Here is a 26,028-nt window from a genome sequence, read left to right as displayed (position 1 = left end):
TTTATCATGTATTTCCTTAAAAATCCATTTCCAAAATTTCTTAACCAATTTACAGTCCCACCACATGTGATAATAGGTGCCAATTCCTTCATCACATTTCCAACAAGCTTTAGAGTAGTCCAGGTTCCATCATGTTAACCAGAGGTCTTGTCTTGTTTCTCTATATTAGAAGCAACCACTTTGGTAGCAAGACTTATGCAGCCGTGAAGGCAGCAGCCGGGACTTAATGCGATAGACCAGCCCTCTTCACATTTTTAATGCTTCGATGAGAGTTCCCGAGCATGAGCATGAAACCCAACCCCAAAAAGGTTAAATTAAGCTACTACGGAAAGCTTATGATCAGGACAGCGACATTAGACCATGTTCGTGACTCTGTGACTGCGTTCTCTGCAGAAATCTGGTTTATCAGATGCTGGTGCCCTTCTGCTTGATCACTCCCACTGCAGGAAGGAATGACAACACAAAGGGCACCAGACCTGCTGTCTAGGGTGTTAGATTTGACACCTGAATGGGTTCGTGACACCCCCAAAACAGGACTCCATGGACTTTTTATCCCCCATGGTTACGCCATGCAAAAAAACTAGCTTTGTCTTTCTCAGGTTGTCATTTTGTGGCTATTTCAGCAAATAAATCCTTACTATCACCCAGTCTTCTGAAAAGGACAAAAAAATTGATCCCACAGCTATAAATACTCAACTATCCAACAAACTGCACCAGAGCACAGACAGAGTTCTGACTCCTGTCCTCTGAAGATGCCAGCCACAGAGACTGGCAAAACATTAGGAAGAACAACCTTCAGAACACAGGCAAAGAGCCCGAGAAACCCACAACAACCATCAAATCCTTACTACATTTTTTTTAAAAATGGTGTCGAAATTCTACTGTTTTCCTTTTCCGTCCCCATCCCACTTTCCTTTAGTGACGCATCTTTTAGATGGTAAGCCTAGGGTGAGAACTATCTTGTTCTTTTTCTCTTTTGATTTTTTTACAAAAAAAATATTACTTTGAAAGGCCTTTCCAGCTACAAACCCATGTATAAAATGCTATAAGCAAACCCGTTTGCTGTTGGTTCATTTCTCTATCTAATTGGATTAGAACAATCCTACCACGTTCCGAGCAAACCATGGCCAAAAGAAGACAGCCCATTGGTCCATGGTACCACAAAGTACTTTACCTGCTAGTAATACTGAAAGCTGGATCTGGGTAACAATGCTAGCAGCTGTAATATAAATCAAGCAGAATACAATGGCTGGAATCCTGTTGTGCAGTTAGGCAAAAAACGTAACCCTTCAAAGTGAACTGCTGTAAGTTAAGAAATCTCTGTAGGCATGAAGTGTTGCATGTCAAGCTCTGCGTAACTTACTGTGTGACAAGATAATGTCTATGGAGATTCCTTAACAGCAACTCACCTCTGAAGTTTATGCCTTTTATGTAAAGGAGCGACAGGATTTTGGCCAAGGGGGTCAACGGGACCCAGCAACTGGTTTTAAAGAGAAGAGCTGCTTTGAGAGGGCCAGGGAATGACATAGATGTCATTTCTGGGCAAGAAAGCCTGGCCTCCGATCATGACATGCACAATGGACTCCCCCCCCCCCAATTCTTATGCTGCACGAAGCATCAACATTTGAGGGCAGTAAACCCCAAGGTTCCCTTCTTCTCTTTTCCGGCAAAGTGACCGAACAGCCTTGGGTGTTGGGAAGAGATGTGCTGGATGGCTTCTTACCTGATCTGAGGAGAAGGTGCTCCTTCAATAGTGCACGTAAATTGTGCGTCTTCGCCCTCGGCGTAATACACAGGTTTCAGCTTGTTTACAAAACGGGGCGGCACTAGAAAGCAAAAGTAAAGGCAACGGCATTGGACACGACCCAACGGATAGCAAGCAAGTAAATATTTAGTGGTATCGGAATATCTGGTCATCAAGGGAGACCTTGCACTTATCATGTGCGGCTGAAGAAGAAGCAAAAGCTAAAAAGCAAAGCTTGCTGCTTATAGGCCACCCCGTAGCGCTTACAGCACCCTCTCTGGACAGTTTAGAATTTAATAACGCCGGCTACACATCACCTCTCCTGCAAGCTGCCTCCCTCCATTTACCAACCTCAGAAGGATGGAAGGCTGAGTGAACCTCAAGCCGACTACCTGGGGTTGACCAAAAGAATTCACTAAAACAAATGGAGGACCACCCTAAACTTCGCTGGATGGAGCGGGATGGGACGTACTTTGTAGATAATGCTTTACATGGAACGTAGAAAGGACGAGTGAAGTATGCCAAAACATTCTGGTCAATTGTGTCAAGGCTTCGTCTCATACAGGCATACCTCAGTTTACGAACGCCTTGGTTAACGTAGTTTTCGGTTGACGAAAGAAAAGCCATTGAAAATAATGCCTCCCTCAGTTTACGATATATATTTTTTCGCAACATGAAACAAGCTCCCTTAGGATGCACTGTGCTTGGGAAGTTTACAGCACCGCCCCCGTGCATGTGTTCCTATGGGAAACCACGTTTTGGTTTGTGAATTTTTCGCAATACGAAACGTCCCGGAGAACGCATTAAATTTGTTAGCCGAGGTATGCCTGTATAGTGCCCTCTTTTCAACAGAGTCCAGCAAGAGGCTTCTCGAAAACCCACAGCTCTGTCTTTCCCAGCTAGGTGCCCTCCCTAATTCTATACCCAGGTAACAGGGGGTGTCGGGAATTGAGGGGCAACACGCCAGAGTAAGGGTTGTGTCCCACCACTTTTCCCCATTTGCCACCAGCACTGAGCCTGGGAGGGAGGAGATGTGGGACCAGTAGCGTAAAGTCTGTTGCACCAAATCAACAAGGAGCTGCTTCTGAAATAGAAGCGGATGCTCCATAGAATGGGTTCGTCCTTGAAGCGATGCAGGACGGCTTGTTCCTTTAGCATGTATAAAAATATCTCTGGACCCAGATCCCCTTCACTTATTGTGCGCGAATAATACAAAGAAATGCATTTTTGGGCTACTGTAGTCTCAGCGAGTGGGGCTAAAGAGCTGGAAGCCAGGTTAAGCCATTCTGTGTCACCAAGCTGTCTGACACAATTTTGCCATTACAAGAGGGGCCCCCATATCCACAGGATCAGTATCCACTGATTCACTTATCCACGACCTGGAAATATTAAAAATATTAAAAGAAAAATCCCAGAAATACATAGATTTCTAACAATTAAGTTACAAGAACTGGCCACTAGAGAGAGCCAGAAACCATGGTACATATAGCATTTGCTATTAAACTAGTGTTCACTTTGATATGCATTTTTCAGTATCTGTGGGGAGCTTGGAAAGGATCCCCCACGGACACAAGGTTCCTACCATATTCACTTCATAGGGTGGTAAAAAATCTATCTGGATGCCCCAGTCCAGTAGTATCAAATGCTACTGGACTGTTAAGCAAGTACCATATTTTTCCATGTATAAGACTATACTTTTCTCTAAAATCTTTAGACTAAAAATTGAGGGTCATCTTATACATGGAAGTAAGCTGAGGAGAGAAAAACAAGTGGAGGGGAAAGCAGGGATCAAAGTGATCCTGCAGCACTTTGATCCCTTTCACCCTATATTTGCTAAGTCCCACTTAGATTTCGTAAATTTGGGTTAGAAAAGTGGGGGGAGTCTTATACATGGGGGCATCTTATACATGGAAAAAGACGGTATTTTAACAATGCAGGAGCACATTTTTACTTATTTATTATATGATGGTAAACTTACCTTGAACAAGAATCTTTCCTAGGGTACTGGCGTTGCCAGCTGGGCTAACGGCATAGCACATGTATTGCCCCGAATCAACACCTGTGAGGTTGTCAAGGATTAAGGTGCAGGAGCCATCTGGATCTTCAATGATTATGTGATGGGGATCCACCTCCACGGGCTTCCCATCTTCAAAATGAAACCGAGAAAATACCATTCTGCAATCGCTATGTTGTGTTCACAGAAAGAAAGCAATTTGCCAACCAGCTGAATACTTGCTGGTGAATGATTCCATTTATTTATTCGTTCATTTATTGCATTTGTACCCACCCATCTAGTCAATTGACTACTGATTACAGCCTATAAACTGATTTTTGGCCAGTTTCACGGAAGACTGCGGTTTAAATTCAACACAGTGCTAACAAAACTTCATTACTGCAACCAATTTCTCTAATCCTCTGTCCTTCCTCTGCAGCCCTCCATGGTGCCGGGAAATCTTCTTACAAGTAAATATGGAAAATATGATTGAGTGAGGAGAGAACTTAGCTTCTATCTTCATTGATGGAACTGTTTACCCCCTCCTTATGACGGGCGAGAGCAAAAACTTTCAGACCCTCGCTTATTTCTTTTTCATAAGTAAGAACAAAAGCTTTCAAACATTTTTTCCCTACAGATTATGAGGCATGTCTGTATTTGGTTACATGTCACAACTTTTTCTGTTTAAAAAAAAAATCAATGCAAGTGTTTTTGCACAAAAACGTATTTTGCACATCAATACATATTGTGGAAAAGGCAATGTTTTTAGGCAAAACACTTTTCTTTTGCTAATGCTCCGACTGAAGAAAAATTCCTCTTGTGCAGTAACAAAGGGAAAAAAACCTCACAATTTCTGACTATTTTTAAACAGGATTATATGGAGACAAACTGTCACTGAGGTTAAGAAAACCTATACATATTCGACATCCATAATAGTAACGGCACGAATAATTCGCGAGCGTCTGACGGACCTTTAAACCAGGCGACGCTTGGCTTGGGTGTCCCTGTTACTTTGCAGGCGAGTTTGACCGTCTCCCCAAGCTCAGCTGTACAGTTCGCCAGTTCCTCCTCAAAGTCGGGGGGGTCTGAAAGGAAACAGATGGAGGTCAGTGTTTCTCTGCTTTGCTGAGAAGCTGGGTAAGGAAAAGCTGGAAAACAGAACAATGAGCAGAAGGACTAAGCGCAATATATTTGGTTCTTTCCGTCAACTAGCCATGCTTACCCCACACAGGAAGGCTAATCCGTTGCTGGATGCCACAGATTTCCTTCACCCAAGAATTCTTGATGATGACGGTTCTGGCTTGAAACAGGTATTTACGGACTGAGTCTTCCCGCTCGTGCCAAATTTCAAACGCCCGGTCGTCTCCTTCTACGAGGTCGTTCACATCTATGTTGGGTAGCTAAGTCATCAAAAGAGAAGAGAAATATCATTGATGACTTAGCCATGTAAAGTCTGCACACGTGCGCGTATCAAACAACCACCAAAAGCTCCCGGAGAAAAACACAGCGACGTCTTAAAGATTAGCTGCTATAATTTCATGTCATGACAATGATTTTGTCCCCATTGCATTTTTTTTCCATTTTGTTTTTGTCTGAAATATCTTCACATGTCTTTCAGCTTCTAGAAACTGAAGCCTCCTCTGGTCAAAGGCCAAGTCAAGGTACCCACCCCAGCTGGTCACTTGGAGTGAATATGAGCATATATATATATATATTCCATACATCTAAGAGCGGGCCCGCTTAAAGGGTCTGCTGCTCTGCCACAAGAGAAACGCACTATAAAGCTAAATAAAACCAGGAAACATTCTGAGTGCAATTGCAGGGGCCCTTCCACCAACACAGACCCGTTGTCATCAACAGTGGCCATGTAGTCTCAGAGAAGTATTCTTAAAAAGAAGGAGAAGGTGGACCTTCTTCATTAACCGTCTTGGAGATTTCCAGGAACATTCCTTGAGGTGACCTCAGCTGATTTGGGCAGAGAGACTAAAAAGCAGAAGGAAGGTTGAAAGCCTGCCCGAAACCTGTAGCATTCCCCTCCCCCCCCCTTTTTTGCTAATATGATCACCCTCTATGAATCTTTCCGTGTTGGATGATATCCAAAATGGCATCACTTCTTTAGAGGACCACGCAATAGCAGCCTTAGCTTGGCCAACAGAGGTAGCTTTAAGCAGACAGCTCGGGGAAGCAAATCTAAGGATCACGGAAGGAAATAAGGCTCGGACCTTCATCATGTTCTTGAAGATGTAGCTGTAAGTGTCCGTCTTAGTGTCCCGCTTGGGCTTGCACACGAGGAGGTAGTTCTTGAAGAGGAAGACTTGTCTCTTGTGGCCCTTCCACGCCATTCTGGCTCCAGGCGCCCCCTCCCATACAATGAACTGTCCCTGGAAAGAAGAAGAAAAAGGAGTCAGCAAAGCAGATTCCCCCCTGTTTCTGGGGAGAAGGTGGTTGACAGCCCTATATTTCTGTGACTGACCTCGGTGTACCGACAACATGCCGACACCAAACTTTTGGATTCGTGTTCAAATCCATGTGACTTGAGCCCGAATCCAGAAGACTCCGCCAGTTGATTTCAGCAGCAGGGACAGGCTGCGATGCAACACGATCACTCGACGACAGAGGTAGACATGACATGTTTGGGAAGATGGGGCTGCCCTTACCTGTCGAATGGGCTCCCCTAAGATCTCCAGGGTGCCTGGATAGTCCTCAATCAGAGACACGTGAAGGTTGTTCTCTGCCCGTCTGTTGAGCGCAGACACAATGGCATAAGCCTGCTCCAGCAGGGAACAGTTCTGGCTGTTCCTTGCCTTGTTTCGGATGAGCTCCTGTGGATACCCAGAAAGGTGTGGTTTGTACCAGTTCTGCCTGTCCACTGATTATCTCTCTCAACTACGAGATATTTCAGAAAATGAAATATACTTGAGACATGAAGTCAAAATGAACCAGGAATTGTGAATTGTGCAAAGCATGCTCCTCTCCCATCAGATGCAGAGGAACAATTGGGGCTTTCTCCTGGACAAAAAAGACACCTTTGTTTACCTGCAGGAGGGGTTCAGCCCTTGTTAATAAGTGGAATTACCAAGATCTTAATTAAGTTCCCCCTAATAAAACAATGGAACCCGTGACCTCAAGGGGAGGTGGTGAGTGCTCCAATGCTGGAGGCATTCAAGAGAAAAATGGACCACCGTCTGTCTGATCTGGTTGGACTTGGATTCCTGCCTCGAGCAGGGGGTTGGACTTGATGGCCTTACACACCCCTTCCAACTCCCTTCCAAGATTTGGTGATTCTCTTCTCTTTATTAACCAAAGACCAAAAGAGGACTGACAGAATATCATGATATATAATAGTATTAAGAAACCAACTAGAGCGCTATAGAATTCCCGCTGTTGTGCTGGTAGTGACACATGACAATTGGCTGATATAAAACCCAGATAAGAAAGTCAGTTGCCTTCCCCAAATAATAATGTTACGAAACCATCATGCCAAGTATTAGAAGAAAGCTCCTCACCTTGATTACTGTTTGATATTTCTGGATTCTGTTTATCGGTCTCTCCAGATAGTATTGCAGAGGAAGTACAGGTGGCTGAGATGGGTCTTCCGTGGAGAACGTTACCTCTGTGTATCGCTGGGCAGAAAACAAAACACACAACCACAAGGATTTCACAAACGGCTGACACGTCTAGCCCCCAAGGAAAATTCTTGGCTGCTGCGAGATTGTCTGCAGGTTGCTTTTGATTTTCTCGTCCTCACAAGCAAGAGAGGGGGGTTGGAAATCTTTTCTCCCTGCCCAGCAAGAGAGCGAGACCTTTTGTGGATCCCCTCAACAAAAACAGATCGCACAACCTGCATAGACTGCACAAAGTGGCTCTCTTTGCTGACTTATCACAGCGGCATTAGACGGTCTGCTAGTCCTGCGGTGCTGAAGTCTCCGAGACTGGACTTTGCCTCTTAAAGGGAAGAGATTCTTTTTTTAATGCAAACAGCCACAAAAACGTTTTGTGCACATTCCACCAAAGAGGAGACAGCATCTCTTTCTCACACTGAAGGCAGGGAATTTTACTGACCTTGGAAATTCAAGACCAAAAAAAATATTCCTTTGCTATAATCTATGAGTAAAAATAAGCACTCCCAGAGGTGAAAAATCAAGTTCAGTTTTAAATGTTTACTATCATTAGGTTTGTTTGCGGATTTAATTGAATGCACTTGATTAAGCCACTCTTGGTTTCGTTATTGTGATTGTGAAATGTTGAGCGTGATCGTTGCTCAGATGGGTGGTTTAAAAATGAATAAATGAATCAATCAATGAATCAAACAGACAAACAAACAAATGAACAAACAAACAACAAAGATTTCAAAGTCAAATTTGTACAGTGTGTATGCATGTATGGTAGTCAGTTAATTTACCTTATAGAACTCTTGAACAGCTTTACTGACCACAACGGACTCAGCTTGTATACGGCCAACCAAGTACTGGATGTATTTGTCAAACTCCCCCTCGTTCTTAATGAAACACATTGCCACGTCATCATCAGTGTCACACTTCTGAAGCTCCGGGAAGAACGTTCTGTGGGTGTCAAGGAAGTGGAAGATGATGAGAAGAGGTTAAGGTAGCCAGGAGCAAAGTGCCTTGTTACAGCAGCTCGGCATGGATTTAATCTCACGATCCCAATTAGAGATTCATTTATAATTTGTATATGGATATGAATACCCCCTCAAAACTGGACGTAACAAGGGTCCGGCTCCCCAGGGTCAGACCATCCACTCACACGTCTGCTGCTGCCAGCGATTCCACTCTCCCTTCCAATCACTCCAGAACTCGCGGTTGACTATCCACCCCTGGCAGAAGGAGGGAAGACGAGTCTCCGAGCCAGGGTGACCAGAGTTACGTCCAGCTGTGTAGGGGTTTTTGTATACAAATACAAATACCCCCATCTCTAATCCTAATTCTTGGATCCAGAGTGGAATGAAGCCCTTCGGGTTCCCTATTGCACTTCCAGAAAGGCACAAGAGCCTCTAGCAAGGAATTCCAAGTAATCTCATCGAAGGACCAATCCCAAGATTTTTGCAGCCACGAACTATGAACCCCCACGAACCAACTGGAAAACCCAACTGGTTCCATGCCCAACAGGATCCATGAACTGGGTCACCAACCAAACCACGAACCAGCTGAATTCATCATTTTTTTCCTGGTTTGCACCCATCTCTAGTGAAAAGCTAAGACTGGAAACCAAGTGTCTCTTGTAATTGGAGACTGTGTGTATTTTTTTTTCAGTTCCTTTGTTAGTAGCAAACTTGTCGAACCTAGGATAAAATCCCCAAGCCTTAAACTGCCTTTAAAACAAATCAAATCACTTATAGTCCCGAACAAGGCAGAATAATACAATAAAGCTCGCAAAAACAACAGTTATTAAATTAATCATCACCGTCATCCTAAAATCAGATAAGATTATTAATTGCTATGAGGTCTATTCCCACCAACTCCTTGCTTGACCAGCAACTCTAAGATTTTTCTGTGCTGGCCTTTCGAAAATTTTAAGCAAGAACCCGAAAACATGGCTAACAATATACTTTGGATAAACTGAAAATGGCCAGAGGGAGGGAGGAGACCCAAACCCAGTTCAACCTTGTATGCATGCCCAAAACCCATAATCGACCCACCCAATCTTGGCTGCTTCCTGAAGGTCCGTTTAAATGGGTTTTTAATATTACCTTGGCTTATCTTTGCAGACACCATTTCTGTGATCTGAGACGTCAGTTTCTGGAGAAATTCCTCCGTCCCGACTTGAGCCAGCGAAATGGGCTCTCCTGCCAACGGAGAAAGTGGTGCTTAAGCATTTAACGATTGAAAGTGTCGTGACTGCTTGGAAAGATACGCCCCCGAGCGGTGAAATCGGGCCACGTGCTCAGGAAGAAGAGCAGAACACAGACCCCAGGTTATCTCTTTGTGACTGACAGGTGCTTCTCATGGGGCTGTGGAAGGCAAGGGACAGCCGGAGGTTTGCCTACTGCAGAATCATAATATCATTGAGTTGGAAGGGGGTCTCCAAGGCCATCAAATCCAACCCTCTGCTCGACACAAGAATCCAAAGCAAAGCAGGTCTGACAGATGGCTGTCCGACTTTTTCTTGAATGCCTCCAGCGCTGGAGTGCTCATTGCCTCCCAAGGTCATGGGTTTCATTGTCATACTGCTCTAACAGCTAATTTAATTCACCCTAAATCTGGCTTCCTGGAACTTGAGCCCATTATGACGTATCCTCTACTCCGGGATGATCAAGAACAGATCCTACTCCTGCAGCGTTTGACTATCTTGCAAGACTATCTTTGCGAATCCCCAAAACAATTTGTTCTTAGGTAAATATATCCGAATACAACACCATGGGCACAATAATTATTTTACTCATTTCCCTGTTTGCCTTACAGTTAAGATGTGGGATGCTGCCTGATCCATAGCTTCTTGAAACGACCTTCTAGATGTTGAATGTATAGCTTTCCATTTTTTAAAAAAGCATTTCATTTCTGGGTTTAAAGATTCAATAGCAAGATTTCTGTCTCTCCCTTTTTCCAATAAAAAAAGCATTTATTTGATCAGAATCTTGTGTGTTTGTCTGTAAACTAATTAATATCAGAGGAAGCTGCATGGAACAGTAAACAATAGTCAAAATCCTGTTGTGTGAATTGTGTCAGCATAAGGCAGATGACATTGCCAGCAAAGGTAAAGTAAAGGACTCCTGCTTCCATTCTGGAGGCTGGCATGATTCATGTGCAATCAGTCTCATTGCATGTGAGTTGTGTGAACTCCAGAACTGAAGAAGAAACTTTTTAATGAGTGACACTCTTCTCCTGCCTGTAATGTCATCTCCCTTACACTGGCAATTTGCAGAATAGGATTCTGGGCAGCAATCTGTATTAAAAACATCTTATGGTTAAAACGAGGGTGATATTATCACAGGTCTGCTTACCTTTTCTAGTTTCAGGAGGATGAGCAGAAACCTCGACTCTGGCAGAGAGAAAAGGAAAAAGAGGACTCATAGTGAAGAAGAAAGCTGTGACACATTTGGATTGGAAAAATATTGTATGAAGTGCAATGTAATGGGATGGCCTTCAGCACAGATCCCACGGCAAGGAACAGAGGTTGGGTAACAAAAATCCCACAGTTGAACAACTGGAAATGACATCAATATCAGGGTCACGAAATATATATTAAAAAGAGGACTCAAACATTACACAATATACAGTGGGGTCTCGACTTACGAACGGCTCGACATACGAACGTTTCGACTTACGAACCGCTCTCATAGGACTATATGGACTCGACTTACGAACTTAGATTCGAGTTACGAACTCTTTTTTTCCTTTTTTTAAAAGCTAAGTCATCTTAGGTTAAAAGGAAAAAAGAAAAAAATATCCCCCTCTAGTGGCAGAAGGCGGAATAGCAGCTTCCCATTAGTTTCTATGGACGAAAAGAGCAGATACGGATTCAATGGTTTTCAATGCATTCCTATGGGAAATGCAGATTCGACTTAAGAACTTTTCGACCTGAGAACTGCCTTCCAATACGGATTAAGTTCTTAAGTCGAGACCCCACTGTATATTAAAAAGAGGACTCAACCATTAAACAATATATATTAAAAAGAGGACTCAAACATTACACAATATATATTAAAAAGAGGACTGAAACATTACACAATATATATTAAAAAGAGGACTCAAACATTACACAATATATATTAAAAAGAGGACTCAAACATTACCCATGTTCTTTCCTCTCCTTGTCCTCTTCATACCTGCAACCAAAATGATTTTAAGGAGAAAGGCAGGATAGAGACATTCTAAATAAAATCAATTAAATAAATGCTTCCAGTTCTGATTTTGCCTTTCCCCTCATGCCCTCAGGGCTGGTATGGACCACGATGGCCCCTGAGCCAGAAATCTTCCCAGCCCTGGCTCAAATTCAGAAATAATTCATTCCCATTAATGCAGTGGCACAAAACAGTAATCTCTTTAAAAGACAAACTATTTATGCTTTCTGAATTGAACCAATGACATTCAGGACAATACTTCACTGCCTCATAGGAAGTTTCAAAGTCTCCCAAATCTGGGGGAACTGAAGTAACAATGCAATTCCACCAACAAACCCTGTATTTTTTAAATTTTCTCTCTCTCTGTGTGTGTGGTGTGACAGATAGTGTGTCAGACTCGGATTCACAGGGCCGAGGTTAAAATCACGGCTTGGATAAAAAAAGATTAATTAGGGCCACAAGGGTAGATCCCCTCTTCAAACATTTGACATACCTTAAAAACTGTACTAGGATTGTCACAAATCATAAGTCACTTGACAGAATATAACAACTATTCTTGGCATGTTCTAAATTATTATCATTCTTGAGAATCTTTTTGGAAGGATTCAACTCTCTCTATTTCCTGCTCCCACCTCTCTCTATGGCATAAGTTGCTATCTCATCCAGAACTTCCTCTTCACAAAATTGCCTCCAAGAGAACAAAGGGACCAATTGGACGATTGCTCACATTCCATCCATCCATCCATCCATCCATCCATCCATCCATCCATCCATCCATCCATCCATCCATCCATCCATCCATCCATCCATCCATCCATCCATCCATCCATCCACCCATCCATCCATCCATCCATCCATCCATCCATCCATCCCGTTCCGTTCCATTCCATTCCATTCCATTCCATTCCATTTACACCCTGCCCATCTAAACACTCCTGTGGCCAGCTAACAGCTGTTAAAAACACAGCCACCCACCCCAGCCCTAAAGACATAAATAATGAAAGTCAGCAAAAACATTACGAACTCAGAATATATACCAGTTTTGCAGGAAAAGATGCTAGGGTCCAGCGACATTTACTTACCCAAGCGATGCCATAATAGCCTCAGTCACCATGACACGTTCCTGGGTCAGAGATTCGGCCTCTTTCACTGCAGGGGAACAAAGATTAGCCAAAATTTGAAACTTAACAGCCAGCCTCCTGTTCGTTAGGACTGCTAATGGAACTCCACTGGCATGTTACATTTCAGCGCTGAATGGCTGCAGTGGAAGTTTGGGCAGAAATCTCTGCTATGGCTGCAGGATTTCTTCACTTGGACCGATTCACCACTAAAATGGACCTTCCTGGAGTTAAGGTAAAGGTAAAGTTAACCTGGTGTAAATAGGTAATTGAACTGTGGTCCTGGAGGAGACTCTTGAGAGTCCCCTGGACTGCAAGGAGAACCAACCACTCCGTTCTGAAGGAAATCAACCCTGAGTGCTCACTGGAAGGACAGATCCTGAAGCTGAGGCTCCAATACTTCAGCCATCTCATGAGAAGAGAAGACTCCCTGGAAAAGACCCCGATGTTGGGGAAGAGTGAGGGCAAGAGGAGAGAAGGGGACGGCAGAGGACGAGACGGTTGGACAGGGTCACCGAAGCGACCAACATGAATTTGACCCAACTCTGGGAGGCCGTGGAAGCCAGGAGGGCCTGGCCTGCTCTGGTCCGTGGGGTCACAAAGAGTCAGACACGACTTAACGACTAAACAAACAGCAACAAATAGGTAATAGGATCTCAGAAAGAGGATTTTGCGCTGGAACAGATTTCCCATCCTTCGACAACTTCATGAAGTTAGGGCAAGAGAGGTTGTAGACATTGGATGTGGAGCGTAGCAAAGGCTTTGATTTGGCTCAGCGCCACCTATTCTGTGACCACCCAGGCTCTGAAATCCATCCTTTAAACGGGCAAGGCCACAGGGCCATCTCCCGGTGAGGTGTTCATGCTCGGCCCCCCTAGAAGAGCCAGTGCGGGCTCCTGCTTCTATGTCACCCCCATCCTTCACGCCATCCAAACCCCCACAACTCTTCCTTGTGTTAACATGGGGGAGGGAGTGCATGCCACCGCACAGAGCGCATCATGTGGGACTCCATGGCAGTTGCTTTTAAGGGTCTCCCTCTGGGGGTCCTTCCATTGCCCCCCGTTTCTTCATTTCACTAAATCCTAGGGGCCAGCTTTGCTTTTGTCACACCTCCCTCACCCCCTTCGTCTGGAAATGCATTTCTGTTTCAAACGCGCATGCCTAGAACCGGCACATCAGCATTTCCGTTAAACGAACCCAGAGATCTAGGCTCCAGCGCCCTGCGACAGTCAAGCCATTCATCCTGCGGTCCAGGGAGTGCTTGCAGTCTGCCAAAAAAGCAGCCCGTTGAACTCATTCTGCTTCTCTATTTCCATGTTCTCTGTCTTCTTCATAAATTCATACTCTGTAAAGTCATCCCTGGCTGGATAGCTCGGTGAATTAGAGCACCAGGGTTGGGGGTTTGATTCCCCACTGGGCCTCCCACAGAAGAGCCAGCCTGGGTGGCCTCAGGCCAGCTGCACAATCCCAGGACGGCCCCAGGATTAGGGAAGACGGTCAACCACTTCTGAGTCCTCTCTATCTCGGGAACCCTGAAAAGGGTCTCCATAAATCAGAATCGACTTGACGGCACACAATTTTATTGTGATTAAAGTAGTACTTTGGGGGCAAATATGAGGCTTGAAGCATCTCATACCCAAGTCATTCTCCATAGCTAAGGGTTCTACGGTGGTGCCTACGGAAAAACCCAGTGGTCAGAGCGGACACAGCTGTTGTTTTACAAAGCAGCCAACACACATAAGTGGCAGGACCATTTTCAAGAGGATGCTTCAAACAATCCTTTACAAGCATCCTCTCTTAATGTTTCACTGACTGATGACCACAATGTCGCCCATTTGCCATCAGTTGGTTTCCAGATATTAGTTTCAGGCTGCCTTGCTTGTGGTGTTAGTATCTAGCCTCTTATTCAAGATTTATTTCGTTGTATGCTATGTTCCTTTCATTTTGGATGTAAACTGCACAGAGGCGTGTTTACCGCCCATCGGTGCTGTGTAGACAAGTTTAATAAATAAGTCAATCAATATTCCAAGATGGCGGCAGTGCAGAACTCACCGTCCATGACTTCTAAGGACGCGCTGCAGATGGACTGGCCCGCTTCATTGGAAGCAATGCAGGTGTAGTTCCCGCTGTATCCTTTCTTCACGTCCAGTAAGATGAGGCTGTGATGCATGTTCGAACTGGCGAGTTTATAACCCGGGGTGTCTGACTTGATCCAGAGGATGTCTTCCCCATGGGATTCCTCCTTCAGCCACGTCACTGAGGGTGGCGGACTTCCTAAAGGGAAAAAAAGGGGGGTGGAGGAGTACAACAACGATCCAGGGCTGCTGGGTCATCTCTCCGCAGCCGTTTAGCACCCTTGACTTAACCTGGGATTGCCGCTGAGGTAAACGTCAAACATGGCTCAAACATGGCGGCCTGTTTCCATCCCTCTTTCCCTCCTTTCTCTTCCTGTTTTCAGGCTTTGGACTTTAAGCTCCTCAAAGCTCCTGTCCTTGAATCGCTTGAGAAACAAAGCATATAAAGCCACCTAGAGTGGTCTTATAGACCAGATGGGTGGGGTACAAATCAAATCAAATAAATAAATAAATAAATTCAGTAAAAAAATGGCATTAACACAAGCCTTTGGCTCCACCAGCTACACAGGATTCAACAGCTCAAAAACTGGGGAGGAGGTTGTGTAGCGATGGCCTGAAAATTGGTTTTTACCTTCAACTTTCACGGAGAGGGTAATGCTTGCCCCTTTCCTCACTTTTTTGTTGGTAAATCTTTCCAGGAATCTCGGCGGCACCAGCTGTTCATGAACCTCTGGAAATGATCAAAACGTTGAATTATTAAACATTCTAAACATTCAGTCAATGGAAAGGTTAAGGCTATGAATATGTTAGTTTAGAATAAACTCAGGGACACCCCGGAGCACGAAGGGGTTTGTGTTTTCATCATTTTCGCATCTTAGCTCACCTTTTCTTGGAATTTCCTGTTCTTCACCAGTCCCTGCAGAGTAGAAAGAAGAGTTACCACCCTGAAAGGAGAGCTTTAAATTTTTTGTGAACCACGGAGAACATGCAAACATCAAGCATGATTCATATAGCAGCACTCTTTCTTCCCGCTATGAGCCAATACGTCTGCATGGGGCTAATTACTTCTTAATTCTGAGCCTACATCATTACCAAGAAACCAACAAGAGTTAAGGATAGGAAAATACAGTGGTGCCCCGCATAGCGACGTTAATCCGTTCCGGATTAATCGTCGATATGAGGAAACATCGCTAAACGGAATGGAAAAAAGCCATAGGAACGCATTAAACTTCGTTTAATGCGTTCCTATGGGGCCCAAACTCACCGTTCATGCAAAGTTCCTCCATAGCGCCACCATTTTTGCGCCCTCGGTAAGTGAGGGCAGGGCGCGAAAATGGTTGCGGTGGCCATTTTGGGCACTTGGCGGCCATTTTGGAACCGCCGATCAGCTGTTCAAAAAACATCGCAATGCGAAGATCGGTAAGCGAAACACTTACCAATCATCACAATGCGATGTTTTACCCATTAAAACATCGCAATGCGATTGCATTAGCTATCTAAAAAAATAGATTGCTATGCGGATTCGTTGTTAAACGGTGCGCTCGTTATGCGAGGCACCACTGTATAAGAAATAAGTCACTACCAAGGGCAAAATAAGTACTCAATAGTATTTTAATATGGCAAGCATATGTGTTAAAACAGGACACAATTTCTAAACCACCCTATTAGCCTCTATCTGAGAAAGGGGAAAATGCAATATTCAGGGCAGCTCTCCTTAAAATCAAGCTCATGGACATCAGGAAACCTTGGTCTCCAACCTTTGTTATGGTTGTTGAGAGCAACCTAACCTAGACACAGACACACCACAAACCATCACCTCAGGGTCACACTTGCTGACCTTTGACGATCAATCGGGCTCCCGAGTAGGCAGAACCAGCAGAGTTGCTTATAAATACAGAGTATTCTCCGGCGTCTTCCTTTGTGACATTGAGGATTTCAAGAGCATGGAATTCTCTCTTGTCTATTTTTAAGACACGATCAGACACATGCACGGGCTGCCCGTCTTTGAACCAGTAGAGCCGAGGTTCTGGGTAACCTGTGCGGGGGGGGGGACCACAGAGAGAAATTAGAGAGACAAGGTTTAATTAAAGTATAATGCGAGCAGACAAACTCGAGCACTTTCCATTCAATACTATAATTAGGCCTGTGCTACCACCAATAGATTTTATTTTCTTGGGCTCCATGATCACTGCAGATGGTGACAGCAGCCACGAAATTAAAAGACGCCTGCTTCTTCTGAGGAAAGTGATGGCAAAACTAGACAGCATTTTAAAAAGCAGAGACATCATCTTGCCGACGAGTCTGAATAGTCAAAGCTCTGGTTCTTCCTGTAGTGATGTATGGAAGTGAGAGCTGGACCATAAAGAAGGCTGACCGCCAAAGAATTGCTGCTTCTGAATTGTTGCGCTGGAGGAGGCTCTTGAGAGCCCCCTGGACTGCAAGGAGAACAAACCTATCCGTTCTGAAGGAAATAAACCCTGAGTGCTCCCTGTAAGGACAGATCCTGAAGCTGAGCCTCCAATACTTTGGCCATCTCATGAGAAGAGAAGACTCCCTGGAAAAGACCCTGATGTTGGGAAAGTGTGAAGGCAAGAGGAGAAGGGGACGACAGAGGACGAGATGGTTGGACAGGGCCATCGAAGCCACCAATATGAATCTGACCAAACTCCGGGAGGCCGTGGAAGACAGGAGGGCCTGGCGTGCTCTGGTCCATGGGGTCACGAAGAGTCGGACATGACTAAACGACTAAACAACCACCTCCACCAAAGGGCATGATCACGCGACGGAAATATCCTCTACTTATGTCCCAGTTAGATCATAGCTTGAATTTCGGATCACATGATCTACAGCCATTATCGAATCATTTTCCCGGCCAATGTTGTAACTGGGGATTATATCCTGCTTGACCAGAGGCTTCTGTTATTTTTTGTTCCAGTGGCATTTTGAATTATTCCTCAATGGTATCGCATGTATGTACAATCCTATCAATACTTTTTCAAAGTAATGTCACTGTTGAAGGTGGCCACCATTAGTGCCACGTGGCTGCCCATATAATTTTTTTAAATGTATGCAGAGTTTTGATATGTTGGTAAATAAATGATTTTTAAGCACAATCTGAATTGCTGCTCTGGGCAGGCTGTGCCTGATCTACTGAGCACAATGCATTGCTTCCAGACGTGCCGTGTTTCACTCATCATGAAACAGTACCTGACATATCAATGTACTGTTTACCGTATTTTTTGCTCCATAAGATGCACTCCCCCCCAAATGTGGGTGGGAAAGTCCGTGCGTCTTATGGAGTGAAGGCAGCAATTTCGTCCCCGCCGGCCCATGGGGGGGGAGCGTCACAAGGGTTCGGATGAGCCTTCCAGGACCCTTACGACGCTCCCCCCACCCCCACGGGGCCAGCGGGGGTGAAATCGCCACCTTCTGGGACTCTTTTGAGGCTTGGGAAGCTTCAGAAGAGTCCCAGAAGGTGGCAATTTCGCCCCCTCTGACCCCCGGGGGGGCAGGGTGAGCCTCCAAAGGGTCCTAGGGTGTGTTCCATAAGATGGACCTCTCCATAAGGTTCACCAATTTTTAGGAGAAGAAAACAGATTATTTTTTTTCCTGTTTTCTTCGCCTAAAAATTTGGTGCGTCTTATGGAGAGGTGCGTCTTATGGAGCGAAAAATACAGTAATTTTTTTTAAAAAAATAAAGTTAAGGGGCTGCAGTGTCTGATAAGCCAAGAGAGAAAATAAATCAGCAACACAGAGTAGCCAGCCATTACGATTCAAATTGAAGAAGACGAATCAGCAACATTAAAACATATTGGAATGCTCATTCAGAGAGATATATACCATGTGATCATGATGCATTGTAAATATAAAAGTATGGAATGTTTGATCGAAAATGGGGATCTACCACTGAACACCCCTCCTGAATAAAGGTGAACTATGCCTGTGGTCACTTTGGCAATTTGAATCCATTTCTGTCCAGGTTTTTTAAAAAATCAGGTTCAAATCACGTGGCATTTAAACTGGTGACCTCATTCTCCTGCACGGAATGGAAACTGACATGTTTCTGGTGATTTAAACTGGTTTGGCATCTACACTGCTGCAAATGAGTCATTTTCACAAAAGTGCATTGAATTGAATCAATTTAGGAGTGAAGTATTTTTAAAAGCCCCTATTGGCCAGCTGAAAAACCTCTTTTTGCAGCCCATATAAATTGATTTCACCTTTGCATCGCATGAACAATAAAATCTAAATAGATTTAAATGATATTTAAGTAAAGTTCTTATTGGCAGTGTGACTACAGCTTATGATGTGTCAGAAACTCAGCTTCCTTTTTTCCTTCCACCCATCCATCCATCATCTGCTCTTCCTTCCTTCCTTCCTTCCTTCCTTCCTTCCTTCCTTCCTTCCTTCCTTCCTTCCTTCCTTCCTTCCTTCCTTCCTTCCTTCCTTCACCATCTTTCTCCTTCAAAAAGAACCAAGGCAGCTTGTTGTTTAAAAGCAAAAAGAGTAAGTATACCATTTTTTAAAAAAAATATCAAACAAATACCACACAAAAATGGCAAGCAAAATCAATACCAAATACACAGTTAAAAGCAACAGGGCACAAGAATCCATTTAAAAACCCCTCTCAGGCAACCAGTCACTCAGGGAAACCTTGCCCAAAGAGAAAAGTCTTCACCTTCGCTTGAGAAAGAGCCATGTCAGTTTTACAAGTTGAAGACTATGTGGTCACAACTTGTATACAACAATTTGCAAAACTGAAGGTCTTGTCTAAGAGAGGACTCTGGGAAATGGGGCTGTTGTTGTTGCTTTTTCAATTTAAATTTTTAATATTGTTTGTTTCAATATTGTAAACGGCTTGGGGTCTTCTTGAGGAGGTGCGTGTGTTTTTATAAATATTTTAGATAAATAAATAATAACAAATCTTGCCAAATTCGTCTGGGATTCTTTGCTCACTGGGCCTCCTCCTAACCATCCTTCTGCTGGCTGGTCAAACTCTTCCTTTTTAAGCTGGCCTTGGATCTCTGGATATACTGGCAGGATTGCCTTTTTTAAGAGGATGCCGTGCATCTTTTATCAGGTGTTTCAAATTTATTTTAATTTGCTTTAACGAATGATGTTAAATGGGTTTTAACGAATGATGTTTAGGTTTCATCGTATTTTAATATGAATGGCTTTATCCAGGGTGTATATTGATCTTTTGGCTGTTCTACACCAACTTGATTCTCTTGCTTGGGAGAAAGGCAGAATAGAAATAAAGCAAACAAAGTAAGTAAATACATAAAAGCTGACACACCAAGCACACTGCAGAAGCTGGGGTTTTCATTACCTTTAACCTTGAGGTGGAACTTGGCAAAGGCTGCTCCTGAGACTACCTGAATGTCGTGGAGTTCGTCCAGGACCTGGGGCAGCTGTTCCTCCTCCGTCATGGATTCTGCTCCTTCTTGTTCTCGGCTGGTTGACAAGGGGGGGGGAAGGTAACTTTTGACATGCAGCCCAAGGCCTTTATGGCCAAGCACATATTGAAGTGATATACAAAACACGAAGGATGCCATTAGAGATTGGTACGAATTGCTGTTCGATGCGTCAAAGCCCTGCCAGAGGCCCCAGCTTCCCTGCCTCGCCTCCTCCAGTCGCTGCCCCTGAGTGGGCGCCCACCAGAGGAGGCAGGGCTTAGAAGCACCAAACACCTGTTCAGCCAAGAGAAGAATTGGCATGAACCACCAAACCAGTGGTTTGTGGTGGATGTAACGAATACCTGCAAATTTCCTCATCCTCAAATAAAAAAGGGGCATGTGACACATTGAAATTACCCTACTGAAAACAGTTGCAAAATTTTTCATTCTTGCATGAACCTGAAAAGACCAGAGGTTTGGGGCTTTTTCTCCCCCACAGCAGCACTGGTTAAAAAAGAAAAAAAAAAGGGAGGGGGATTTTGCACAAATACTGTAATTTGTACAAAAATGCACTAGCATTTTGTACATTAATACAGAAGTATTTTGGGGGGAAATCCTTGCATTTTTGTGCAAAATATTTGGGTTTGCACATAACATACAAAGCGGCATTTTGCATAAAATTTAAAACTTTTCTGGAAAACGGAAGATGTATTTTCCACAAAATAAAATTAAAAAAATGTGAAAAATGCAACCGAAACGCTCATAACCTCAACAAGGAAGAGAAAACTTTTGACATTGTTTCATTAGGATCGGTGAGGATGAAATACGAAAACAGAAATCCTTTCCAGAACATTGTGAGCATTTTTACCTGGACAAATAGCCTTTGGCGCTGTAGTAAGAAGAAGTTTCAGTTGCATCTGCTGCCGTATCATAATCCGTACTGGTCACTAAAGGATGAGAAAGAAAGGAAAAAGAAAGAAAGAAATCCACGTGTTGTGAGCTGCTGTGGTTCTCATCTAGACATTTGGGAGAACGAGAGGGTGGGTCGCTGTCAATGCCACTGCCCACTCTTTCCTGGAGGGTCTCAGAAGCAAGAGGCCTCCTCTCCTCACTGCTGGAGAAAGGTGGGGGTCAAAACATTTTAAATACACTAAATAAAAATAAACAAATTGTAAAGTAAAAAGATACAGGGACATGGTGGCGCAGAAACCTCTGGGCTGCAAGGTCGGAAGACCAGCCATCGTAAGATCAAATCCACGCGACGGAGGGAGCTCCCGTTGCTTGTCCCAGCTCCCGCCAACCTAGCCGTTCGAAAGCATGTAAAAATGCAAGTAGATAAATAGGGACCACCTCGGTGGGAAGGTCACGGCGTTCCGTGTCTAGTCGCGCTAGTTGCACGACCACGGAAACTGTCTATGGACAAAACGCTGGCTCTACGGCTTGGAAACGAGGATGAGCACCGCGCCCTAGAGTTGGACACGACTGGACTCAATGTCATGGGGAACCTTTACCTTTACCTGAAGTAAAAAAATAATGGTGACGGAGTCACTTCTGGCTTGTGTTTCCACTGGAAAAGTGGCTCTGTCTCAAAACATTCCAGGACATCTAAGTATCTGGGGGTCACAGAAACATAGAATCAAAGCATAATGGAGTTGGAATGGGGCCTCTAAGGCCATCAAGTCCAACCTCCTACTCAAAGCTGGAATCCAAATCAAAGCAGATCTGACACAGGGCTGTCCGATTTTCTCTTAAATGCGTCCAGCATTGGAGCGCTCACCACCTCTCGAGGCCAATAGTTACGTTGTCGTACTGCTCTAACAGTTAGGAAGTTTTTCCTGATAGTCAGCCTAAATCTGGCTTCCTCTAGCTTGAGCCCATTTTACCCACATCCTTGTTATCCTTCCCTTTTGAACATTACTCTTTCCCATGGCCCCACCTCCTCCCCACAACTCACAATCCACTCTCAGCTCGGCTTTTGTGGAAGAGACCCCCATGCTGTTTTCCGCCAGGCAACGGTACACGCCCATGTCAAGAGGGTTGACGGCCGTAATGATCAACTGGTGGCAGCCTTCTTGGTCCTCGTTGATCATGTAGTGATCGTCCTCTTCGATGGCTCTCCCGTCCTTGAACCACCGAACGGTAGGCGTTGGCTTGCCAATCACAACGCAATCAAAGCTGACCGGATAGCCGTCCTGCACCTCTTGGTTTTGAAGTTCAGTGATGAAGACAGGAGCTGGAATTGTTTTCATATTTGCAATTAATCCCAACAACAAACTCTTTATATGGTTGCAGATCCTGTTTTTGAGACATGACTGGTTTTTTTTTGAAAAGTATGAAAGGAATCTCTGTATTAACTTCATTATCCCCACACAAATGGAGTAATGATTTGTTCTACTTTTGTGTTTATCTTCCCTTGTTCTTCTTCATTTTTTCTGTTACTGTTGGAGCAGAATCTTGCAAATAATTTGACTTAATTTTATAAACTGCAATACACAATTTAACAATAACAAAAGACCCATAACTAACCATCGCTGTTCTGAAATACAACTTTAAACCGTTGTTCATCATTCGATAGCCCCACCAAAATCCAGAAGAAAATAATGGATGATTTTATTTTATGTGGATTTTGAACCTTTGCTACTCCAGCATCGTCTTAAGCAACTGTTTCATGTCACACATACACACACACACACAGAGAGAGAGAGAGAGAGAGAGAGAGAGAGAGAGAAATAGAATCCAGCATATTGTTCACTGTGTTTCCAGATGTGGAGCTAAGTCTGTCGATAAAAATCACCGGACCACACAAAGCATATTTCCCTTACTTTGCTGGATAATGTGCAAAATACAAATGTGAAAAAGAAACTATAGGTTTCAAAAAATCTATTTTAATTTTGTTCTTCCCCAAAACTCCATCTTTTAAGGTGTCACCTGATATTATTAGCATTGTAGACTGGAATCACTGATTCCCTCTCCTTTGGGACTCCATATCTGACTGAGGACAAGAAAGCGAATCCATCCACAGAATCTAAATGTCGCCCCTCCCCCCTCCGGGTTTCTGATAAAAGGCTTGTCTTCTTGACTTACCGGTGTCAGAGGTCAACAAAGGAGGCGGTGGCCGTTTCACCACCGTCCGCAGTTGCCCCGGAGCAGGTGGTGTGGCTTTCCCGATACGCAGCTCTATCTTCTTGGGCCCTTGGTCTAAGATGTCAATCTCCACCGGGATACCCATCGCCGCGAACATCTCTCGAAACCGGCTGGCGGCTGTTTTGGCCTCGGACATCATTTCGAACTTGATATAGATGTACCTCTCGTCTTCCCGGTAGGTCTGGTGGTCCACCACCTCGATCTCTCCCTCGTCAGCGCTGACGAAAAGCTCCTCTTCTACATCCGAGATCTTGGTGGAGATTTTAGATTTGAACAGCTTGTGAAGCCGCCTCCCGGCTTTACGGAAGGCGTCGTCCAAGTCACTCCCCGATGAACTCTCACTTTCGCTGTCGGGAAGATTTTTGGCGGGCTTGTGCTTGCGCGCGGGGGGTTGAGGCGGAGGGCCCACAATCACCCTGGCGCTGTGGGAGACCTTGCCAAATTTATTGGATGCCTCACAGGTGTACTTGCCCGCGTCATTAAGCTCCAGGCCGGTGATGATCAAAGAACAGGTCCCGTCACTGTAATTGTCTATGTGATAGTGGCGTCCATCCGAAATCTCGTCGCCGTCTTTCAGCCAACGGACGGTCATGTCCGTCTTGCTTTGGGCCACGGCTTCGAGATGCAGGTTGCCTCCCGGAACACCGGAGAAGTCCTTGAAGGTCTCCGTAAACACGGGGGCTTCTTGCTGCTTGATCTCCTTCCTCACTTTGTAGCCTTTGAAGGCAGCCTGGATTTTGACCGCGGCCTGAGCCATGGAGGGGTCGTCCAGCTCTGCTGTTATCTGTGGCTCTCCTGGTTGGGCCGGAGGAGAAGGCTCCACGCTGGTCTTCTCCCACTGCGCGTAGATTTTCTCCGTCGAGAAGGTCTGGACTTTGCCGCTAATTGTGGACGAGCCCGCCTTTTTAAGGTAGGAAATTAAGGAAGGAGTCCCGGCTCTGGATTCATCGTCGGAACTGGTGAAAGAGAAATCTGCCTCTCCCGCTTTAGCCGACTCATCGCAGGTGGAGTATTCCTCTGAGTAGTACTGGATGGTCTCCGCTTCCTCTTTCTTCCGTTTCTGGAGTTTATCGTCCTCTTCTGGAATTTCACTGATGGAATCCAGGGTGGGTTCCCGGCTCATTCTCCGCTTCTTGGCGAGGGCTTCCCACAGAAGATGGAGGTCCCCCTCTTGAGCGGCTTCAGGGGGCAAGCTCGGCTGGGACGGCTCATCGCCCGCTTCCTCCACTTCTTTAGCCTTTGGGGCTTCTTCAACAGCCGCTTTTAACACGGGCACTGTGGAAACGAAGAGAAACAAAGAGGTCAAATGTCACAATTCCATCAAGATGAATGATGCCATCTTCCAAACAGAAGATATATAGAGGAAACAGTGCCTAGCAAATGGAGTACAGTACCCTGTTTCCCTGAAAATAAGACAGTGTGTTATATCAATTTTTTGCTCCAAAAATGCATTAGGGCTTATTTTCAGGGAGTGTTTTATTTTTTTCATGCACAACAATCTACGTTTATTCAAATACAGTCATGTCATCTTCTAGTTCCTGTACAGTGGTGGAGGGCGGGTTTCACTTAACTGGGGCTTATTTTTTGGGTAGGGCTTATATTATGAGCATCCTGCAAAATCATACTAGGGGTTATTTTCAGGTTATGTCTTATTTTAGGGGAATCAAGGTAGATATTCTAAAACTCTTGTTTCATGGGCAATGCGCACTCATAACAGCAACAAGCCATGAAGCAGTTTATTTGTTTAACTGCTGTCCGTACTTACGAATAAATAGGCAATCAAATAATCAAACATAGTGTCCTGGAGAATAGATGTTTCCTTCCCGATATTTTGCATTTTAAGCAGATTGGGTTTATTATTTGCAGAAATGTTTGGCTCAATCAGCCAGTGTGGTTTTATTCCTTTAATACAAAGGCCATGGTAAATCAGGCATGAAAAAAGAACACAGTACATAAGCCTATATTCTCACTTCATTGTTTGAGCTCCAGGAGATAAGCACTTCAGTGAGGGTGCATGTGTACAGGATCCGGAAGAACAGGAAGTTGCGAATGGACCCAGAACCTCTCTCTGGACCCTCCAACAGACCCATGGCAGATATTCTTGAAGACACTTTTCCATAAGCATGAGGACTAGAAGCCTGTAGGTTTGGGTCGGTTTTGATTTTGTTTTTCAAGTTCTCACGGGTTTAGATACTTCACTAAACATACACCCTTCTTAATGCATTTAAGCCTTTTGGATATGAAACATCCTTCGCCACATAACGGCAGATTACCTGCCATTCTGGTACCTTCCCATTCACAAAGCGATCTCTAACTGAGTGGCTCTCTTATTTGGCTATTTTGCACACGTGGTGTTGTTTTTTAAAGAGGGAAAGAAAAGAATGAAAAAGTACTTGTGCAGTCAAATCGCTTCAAATCAGTTTTCTAACTCTATCTTTAATGTGCGAAGAGGACAAAGGCAGAGGGAAATGGCACAGAAATGCACATGTACCTTCAACGGACAGATTGGCGGATGTTTTGACATCAGGAGAAGCCATGCAGGTGTAGGACCCTTGATCTTCAGCTTTCAACCCATGAATGACGAGTGCCTGTGTTTTGCCATCTGAGATAATTTCATATCTTCCTCCAGGACACACCGGTTCTTTCCCCTTCAGCCAAACCACCTCTGAACCTCCGCTGGATAATTCACACTCTAAGCGAGCTTTCTCTCCTTCCGCAGCCGACTTGCTCACCAGAGGTCGGGTTACGGCAATGGGCTCT

The 26,028-nt window shown here is 44.5% G+C and overlaps 1 protein-coding gene across 1 annotated transcript in view; it reads right to left on the bottom strand.

Annotated features, from left to right (window-relative positions):
* Nucleotides 1-26,028, bottom strand: part of OBSCN (obscurin, cytoskeletal calmodulin and titin-interacting RhoGEF) — a 184,528-nt gene that overhangs the window by 50,688 nt on the left and 107,812 nt on the right. The window contains exons 60-81 of the mRNA XM_078378257.1: nt 25,760-26,026; nt 23,209-24,543; nt 22,079-22,357; nt 20,993-21,071; nt 20,058-20,182; nt 16,566-16,763; nt 15,612-15,644; nt 15,360-15,458; nt 14,706-14,927; nt 12,618-12,684; nt 11,488-11,520; nt 10,696-10,733; nt 9,445-9,540; nt 9,304-9,313; nt 8,140-8,299; nt 7,244-7,360; nt 6,395-6,559; nt 5,960-6,118; nt 4,960-5,137; nt 4,709-4,822; nt 3,723-3,890; nt 1,724-1,826 (exon numbers count right to left, since the gene is read on the bottom strand). Coding sequence (XP_078234383.1) covers nt 1,724-1,826; nt 3,723-3,890; nt 4,709-4,822; nt 4,960-5,137; nt 5,960-6,118; nt 6,395-6,559; nt 7,244-7,360; nt 8,140-8,299; nt 9,304-9,313; nt 9,445-9,540; nt 10,696-10,733; nt 11,488-11,520; nt 12,618-12,684; nt 14,706-14,927; nt 15,360-15,458; nt 15,612-15,644; nt 16,566-16,763; nt 20,058-20,182; nt 20,993-21,071; nt 22,079-22,357; nt 23,209-24,543; nt 25,760-26,026 — 4,045 coding nt within the window. The remainder of the gene's footprint in view (nt 1-1,723; nt 1,827-3,722; nt 3,891-4,708; nt 4,823-4,959; nt 5,138-5,959; nt 6,119-6,394; nt 6,560-7,243; nt 7,361-8,139; nt 8,300-9,303; nt 9,314-9,444; nt 9,541-10,695; nt 10,734-11,487; nt 11,521-12,617; nt 12,685-14,705; nt 14,928-15,359; nt 15,459-15,611; nt 15,645-16,565; nt 16,764-20,057; nt 20,183-20,992; nt 21,072-22,078; nt 22,358-23,208; nt 24,544-25,759; nt 26,027-26,028) is intronic.

This window comes from Pogona vitticeps, chromosome 6 (assembly GCF_051106095.1).
Source record: "Pogona vitticeps strain Pit_001003342236 chromosome 6, PviZW2.1, whole genome shotgun sequence".
Lineage (NCBI taxonomy): Eukaryota > Metazoa > Chordata > Lepidosauria > Squamata > Agamidae > Pogona > Pogona vitticeps.
Note: the sequence above shows the minus strand (reverse complement) of the source record. Positions and strands in the feature narration are given on the sequence as shown.